Source organism: Cibotium barometz, chromosome 8, assembly GCF_041138505.1.
Source record: "Cibotium barometz isolate CiBa-2024 chromosome 8, ASM4113850v1, whole genome shotgun sequence".
NCBI lineage: Eukaryota > Viridiplantae > Streptophyta > Polypodiopsida > Cyatheales > Cibotiaceae > Cibotium > Cibotium barometz.
Window position 1 is genome coordinate 18,387,250 of NC_141053.1, and position 7,337 is coordinate 18,394,586.

The 7,337-nt window shown below is 41.3% G+C and overlaps 1 protein-coding gene across 1 annotated transcript; it reads right to left on the reverse strand.

Annotated features, from left to right (window-relative positions):
- Window positions 1–593: 593 nt before the first annotated feature.
- On the reverse strand, window positions 594–6,097 carry LOC147635992 (zinc-finger homeodomain protein 2-like). The gene is made up of 3 exons (XM_086801422.1): window positions 3,789–6,097; window positions 3,109–3,578; window positions 594–1,554 (listed from the first exon to the last, which is right to left on the reverse strand). Exons 1-3 carry the CDS (start codon window positions 4,206–4,208, stop codon window positions 1,509–1,511), a joined length of 936 nt encoding a protein of 311 aa, XP_086657548.1. The 5' UTR covers window positions 4,209–6,097; the 3' UTR covers window positions 594–1,508.
- Between the last annotated feature and the right edge of the window lie 1,240 nt (window positions 6,098–7,337).

Below are 7,337 nucleotides of genomic sequence, written 5' to 3' on the forward strand. Positions count from 1 at the left end.
CCTCGTGTATCCCAAGTAAATTAAGAAAATCTTTGTGTGCTTTTCATTAGGCAACACTATTAGGCACCATAGCAAGTTATAAAAAATGCCATTATTATTATCAATAGAGGTGTACTTAGGGAGAATACAATGCAACACTATAAGAATTTTTATAATTCTAGTAATTAAAGTCTTATTATGGCCCAAAAAAACATTATAGTTTCTAAGAGAAATGGATAACAACCTATGTTGAGTTGTCAACAAAGTTTTTAAACAAAGTTTTTAAGAGAAATGGAATATATAACATTAACCTATGTTGAACGGTCACCAAAGCTTTTACAAACTATTAGAAAAAAATGCTAAAAGAGTTGGAGGGTTTTTTAAAAAAGTGTTCTCAAGAAGTAGGAAAAACATAAAAAGTGTGGACAACATGGACATAAATGTAGTTGAGGGTGTACATAGGCAAGATGGACATCCAAGATGATAAATTAGAATGGAGATTGCAGTCATTTTAGCACTTCAAATTAACCGATATGAATTGATTTTCAAATTGTGGTCAATAGATGATTACATTGGAGAGCACTTGGGATGAGATAAAGGGAGAGCACGAAAGAAGAGAAGGGATGATGGAACCACAAATAAGGGTCCCTCATGATTGCACAAATAAAGGGCAATATCATTGAAAAATACATGAGTTGAAAATGAATTCTCCATATAGAAAAAGTACATCTTCCGTGTAGAAAAAAGGCCCACTTACTTCCACCACAAGCTAAAAATACAAAGTATTTCTAGCCATGTGTTTTTATTCTCATGGAAATGTTTCTTCTTTGAAAATATTCACAGTAGGGGACCAAACCTTTTCCCTAATGCAACCAAAGATGTCTCCATTGCAAATTACCAAAAGTGTAAAGTAAAATGATGCTGAAGATAATTAAGATATCCTTGAAAATGGAAGAAAGTATCTAAACTTTGAAAATGTGTGTGTGTGTGTGTGTGTGTGTGAGAGAGAGAGAGAGAGAGAGAGAGATCAGTGTGAGAAGAGATAGAGTGTGTGTTTCTCTAAGAGAGAGAGAGAGGGGTAAAGAGAGAGATCAGTGTGAGAAGAGATAGAGTGTGTATGTTTCTGTAAGAGAGAGAGAGGGGGGTAAAGAGTGTGTGTGTGTGTGTGAGAGAGAGAGAGAGAGGGAGAGAGTGTGCGTTTGAGTTATACACAGACAGAGAGAGATAGAGATCACGGTTAGTACTTTCAAAAGTAGTGACAATGTGAGCTCTCGCCAACTATGCAGTGCAGTAGTAACGCACGCAAGCACGTGTGGACCCTACTTCTCATGTTAGCCCTTTTCTCTTACACGAGTTCACAATACATGCTGACCTACACAAGCTCCCTTTCAAGCAGAGAGAGAGAGAGCACACGAAGTGGCTACTTCTAGTGTATTTGAAGCAGCTGCATGAGGGGAGCTTGAACTTGGGAAAAAATAAATGTATCCCATAGCAGATGAACTAAGCAACAAAGTCCCATACTTATCTTGTCAACTAGGCTCCTGTAATGGATTGAAAGCCTCCGGAAATCGAAGCCTGCAAGCGAAAACCATCTCGAAAATCAGTACTCCCCCTCACGACCTCACAGAAATTTACTAAAAGATGTGGTTGGCATCCCGTTACGGGACATGGATATTGCAATCGTTTTTTAATGCTTTAATATGATGAAATTTTTTCCAGCTCAAACATAATGATACGTGTGGGTAAGATAGGAAATAATCTTATCGACCTAGGGTGAGGTTAGCAAACATGATTGAGGGTTTTCTAGTGTGGTATTTGAGAGACTTAGGGCTGCACAAGAAAAAAAAAGGGCAAGGATTAGTTACATGAGAAGAAATTCAGTCTGAGAGGGTTATCTATATGAAGGGACGTTAGGATGAGATGAGGAAATAAGAGCAATATTAAAGGCTTTGAGGTTTCCTAAATGAGAGACACTTAGAATGATATGTGCTTGATGAGACACTTTGAGTAATCAAAGATATAAATCAACAAAATTGATAAGGTTGCTCTATGAGAGGGGCTATGGATTATAATAACTCAAATGACAAGGTGTGTGAAATTAGGGGATGTAAGGGTGAGATTATGTAGCAAATTATAAAGGGACCGTGTAGGATTAGCAAGATGTGGTCAAGTACTTAGTGAAAGGTGATAATTACCAAAGACACCAAGGGCTTATTATAGTGATGAATGAGGGGCAATTAGGATTAGATGAGGGTACTAAATGAGAGGGCAAAGTAGAGGTAAGATAAGAATAAATGATAGGTGTATAGACGAGGACGAGTTATAAGTAAGAGGGTGAAGTAGACGTAAGATTAAAAAAATGATAGGTGCATAGATGGGGATGAGTTATAAGTGAGAGATGGACAACAAGAGCTTATTTGGGTACAAAATGAGAGGGAAATAAGGTAAAGTGTGGGGAAATAAGGTGATCTTAGGGCACAAGATAGAAGGGAAATAGGGTGAGATTATAAAAGATGAGAGATATGCTAGATGGGAGAAACCTATCGAGAAATGCTTGGCTAAGCACTAAATGAGAGGGAAATAAGGTGATCTTAGGGCACTAGATAGAAGGGAAATAGGGTGAGATTATAAACGATGAGAGATATGCTAGATGGGAGAGACCTATCGAGAAATGCTTTGCTATGGACTAAATGTGTGATCAGGTAGACAAACAATTGAGTAGGGTTTTAAAGATGACGAGGGAAATTAATAAGGTGATGTTAGGGTACTAATTAAAGTGAGATTATATAAAAGGATAGGTCATGTGTTAGATTGGAGAGGACTAGTGAGAGATGCTTGGCTAAGGACTTCATGTGTGATTAGATAATTGAGTAGGGTTTTTAAAGTGATGAGGGAGATTAAGAAGGTGATGGTGGGAAACTAAATAGGGGCTAGTGAGAAATGCTTTTTCATTCATTAGTGGGAGAGGTGTCAACCTTAAGAGTGCCTTTTCAATAATTAGGGTGAGATTTTTTTAAAAAAAAGAGAGGTGTGTGAGCTCTAGTGAGCTGAGATGCTTAACTAATGTAATTAGATAGAGAAACAAATTAATTAGGGTTTTTTAAAGGGTAGGGGCCAATGCATGCTTACAGCTTCTTTCCAAAGGTGTTCTTATTGTTGTGCATCCAAACTTTGAGGACGTGCCGTTTGACGCCGGCCTCGGCGCAGAATTGTTGGACGGCAGCCTCGTCGTGTTTTTGGATCCGCCACCCCAATTTCTCTGAGAACTCGAACATCTTCTCCCTTTGTTCCATGGTGAACTTGGTCCGGAACCTCTTGGCGCTGCTGCTGCCACCGCCATGGCCAACCTTAGAGCTATTCATCAACGAATGCATGTATTGATGGTGGTGGTGGAGATGGTGGTGGTGTGGTAAGAAACCCATATGCCCAGAATTAGGATAGTGGAACCCTTGCATGTAATTATTCATGGTATTGTTGTTGCCGCTGCTATTGTGGTGGTGATGGCCATACTCTTCACCATGATCGTTACTGCTGCTGTTGTTGTTGTTAGTATTAATGCTAGGAAGCGCCAATAAACTCATGCTGTTGTTGCCATTAATCTGCGCAAGAGCAGAAGAATTAGGGCACGAGAGGTGGTGACATGATCATGAATGCAAACCCGTTACATCGATCTCTCCTTGCACTGAAGAGAGAGACAGAATCCTTATGATAATTGTAATAGTAATTAATGGAATACTTATGATAATAGGTGATAATAATATGGATTAAGTAGAGTATTTCATGTATTAATATTATTGATAATGGTCTACCTCTCTTCGGTGGAAATTACGATGGCAACCGCATGCAGCGCACTTGAGGGCCTCTATAGAGCCTTCCTCTCCGCTTGGCATGAACTCTCCACACCCATCCACTGCATACCCTCCCATGTTCGCTGCATGGTTCTTCAAACACTCCTTGTAGCGCACGCCGTTGGAAGCTTTCTTAACTGTAATTACTGATGCATTAATGGGCTGTTGTTGCTGTTGATCTGGCCTCAATACATTAGCCCCTCCTTGAGGTATAATGTTACTGCTATTGTTTATAATGTTAATACTGTTAATATTGTTGCCATCCCCCTTCCCTCCTCCTAGCTTGGAGCTGCTTGACTCGTGTATCTCACCATAATTAGCTGACATCGGCACATTGTGCTTGCTGTTACTTGCCGCGTGCGGTGAACTGCTCAATTCCATAATATTATAGTCAAGCGTACAAATCCTTCAGTTCACTTCCATGCCTGATCAGATCTAGACGCAACAGAGATTGAGCCCGTCGATCAATTCCTGTACTTCAGCTTGCAGGTTTTGGGTTTAAAGATTAACAAAATGAAAACCCAGCATTACTCCTCTTAATGTTGGCTAAGATAGAGTAAAACCCGCCCTAATTTAGCTGAGTTTTAGGCTTTAGTGGAGTGGGAAAAAAAACTCAACACTAATTTTTTTTTCTTTTTCAGGGTACAAAACCTGATCAAGTCTAAGATAGCTGTGTAGAAACCCTAATCAAAGATAACTGTGAAGAAGCCCTAATCAAGTCTAATATGATAACTGTGAAGAAACCTAATCAAGTCTAAGATAACTGTGCAGAAACCTAATCAAGTCTAAGATAACTGTGCAGAATTTTCACTGCATTTGCAACGTGCATCAGGCTAAGCAACAGACAAAGTTGGAGGATCAGGAGACTCTACTAAGAGAGGTGAGGAGATCTAAGCTTAATATCAAAGTAGGTGAGTTAGATCAGAGCAATATTAAGGACAGTAATAGAGAATCCAAGGTTCAAGGGGTTGCTGGGGAAAGAGGGCGCAAGTAGAAAAAGAGGGGACATATAATATGAAAGAGCTCAACGTGAAATAATGTTAAGTGGTGTGTAGCCCTACCATAGCTATGGCAACAAACAAGCTCGTAATAAAATTGGGGTGAGCAGTGCAACTCTCTCTCTCTCTCTCTCTCTCTCTCTCTCTCTCTCTCTCTGTCTCTATGCAGCTAATTGGGCTTCCTTTTTCTTAGTTTGAGCTGACTTCTGAAGAGTAAAACAACACTAACGTAGGCATACGCGCGCAAACCAAAGAAAACACAGGAATGAATACCTTCTATGTTACCTCTATAACCTAAAATGAATATCTATATTTAAGCCTATGGTTTCCTAGAGCAATAATGATCATTTATTAAATGTATTGAAATGCTTTTCTCGACTACTGTGATTTGCTGAGCTAGCCACAGTGAAAGAGAAAAAGCAGGGCTTAAAGGGAATTTGAGTTCAATTCGATGAGGAGTGAAGTTAGAGAGCATATAAGCGGAGGGGTGAAGGAGATGATGAAGGTCAATGATGTATTAAAGGCTTTATGTGTGTGTGTTATCTAGCTAGTGCTTCTCCACTAAAGGAGTCCTTCTTGATGGATTTGATCTCTGATGGGTCTTTGCAACTAGTTAGGTAGCTGTACCTATTGTAACCTACAACACACTAGGCTATCAAAACAACAAACTTCACAATGAGATAGAGAGAGAAAGGGCCAAAAGAAAGCTGCTTCTGCTAGCTTAGCAGGAGCCTTGCAGCAAGAGGAGAATCCTATCTTTTTATGAAGTACTGGCTGCACGGTAACCGAGTGTGTGTGTGTGTTGTCCTGGTGTTTTGCTCCACTGGAAAGCAGGCTGCAGTTGAAGACACCATCCGCCTTAGAGTTTAATAAGAGCTTTGCTGCAAAAGCTGGCTATGGTGATGGCCCTGATGGGACTGATCTCCATGGTAAAAACTTTACACAGACATAACACAAGATCAGGATGAATTTTGGCTTCGCCTGTGGCCCTCTCTTCAAAGTTCAGCTTTTGCCAAAGGTGAAGATGATGAAGGAGATAGTGACCGCCTTTAACCCACAAATCCTAATTATTCCCTAAGGTTGTTTTTATCACAATATAATGTGGTCCAATTTTAAAGATCAGCTCTCGATGAAAACATGGTTATTGTGCAAATGGTAAGGCTATGATTGGAGAGAGAGAGAGAGAGAGAGAGAGAGAGGACTTAGCTTAGGGTTAATAAATGGAGTAACTAGCTGTTGATTCCAAGATTAAGCCTGGTACAATACTACCATACCATGGTCCATGATGATGTTATTACCATGCTTGCAGTTGATCAGCGTCCACCACATTAATTATATTTTTGGGGGAAAAAAACTGAAAATTTTAGCTTTCAAAAAGGCATCACTCCAAGTGATAAGAGTCACTGGTAATTTTGACCATATATATCGTCTCTAAACCTTGCTTTTTTGGGCATATAATAAATAATATATCCTTCTTAGATTTCTGAGCGTAGATAATAAATAAACTAGATTAGTGTTAGCTAAAGTGTATTGTGGTACCCCTAATTAACTCTTGAAGATTTCTTAATCCTTGTTAGATGCGTAAGAGTAGATAATAAATAAAGTAGAGTCGTGTCAGCGAGATGCCCCTAATTAACTCTCTCAGATTTTTTTTCCCCAAAACGTGAACAAAACTCTTTACTTTTATATTGTGTGATGTGTTTGGGTTGATTTGGAAGGATGGACCAAGCAGCTATTGAAAAATAGAGCACTATGGGATAACCATGACACGAGTAGATAGAAGAGTATGATTATCCAGAGAATTAGGGCTCCTATTAGCGATTAATTGCAAGCTAATTATGGAAACGTAAGGTGGCAGCTAAGCAGTACGTGGAATCAAACAAGGATTTAGCTTAAAAAGATGGGATTTGAATGAGAAGCTGCTAGCGCGCTGTGATTAGAGAAAAGTGGAGTACGAGAGTGTCGTGGGCCGACAAGGGCTGCGCTTACTCCCTTTCCCCGTGACACACAGCCGAGCTTTTCCACTTATGACGTTTCCGACAACGGGCAGCCCGCTCCGTTTCGACAGCGTGCCAAGTGCCGACTGCCCCTGCTCCGTTCCGTCCAGCGCGCAACTTCGCGACAACGACGCCTGCGGCCGAGCCTCGCCGGCAGACTGCCCGCGCGCGCCAGCCCAGCCCGGCCCCACCCTAAAACCACCCCTCAGGCTCCTGCCGCTAAAACCACTCTCGCGCAAAACCGCCAACGTATCTTTCTAACGTCCTTCGAGCGTTGCTGACTCCTGCGCGCGCGCGCGCCCTGGCCTGGCCCGCACGCGCGCCCGTGCAGGCCCCTCCGTGTGGATCCGGTGGGCCAGCCGAGATCCGACGGTCAGGATTCGACTTTGCTGTACTGCCATGATTGGGTGTTCTGACGCTTGGTGGGGTAACCCAACCACCAACCCCACGCAAATTGCACGCCTCGCACGGTGGCACAGCCTTCTGTGCTTCGTTCATTACAGCTCGCCTTTCTT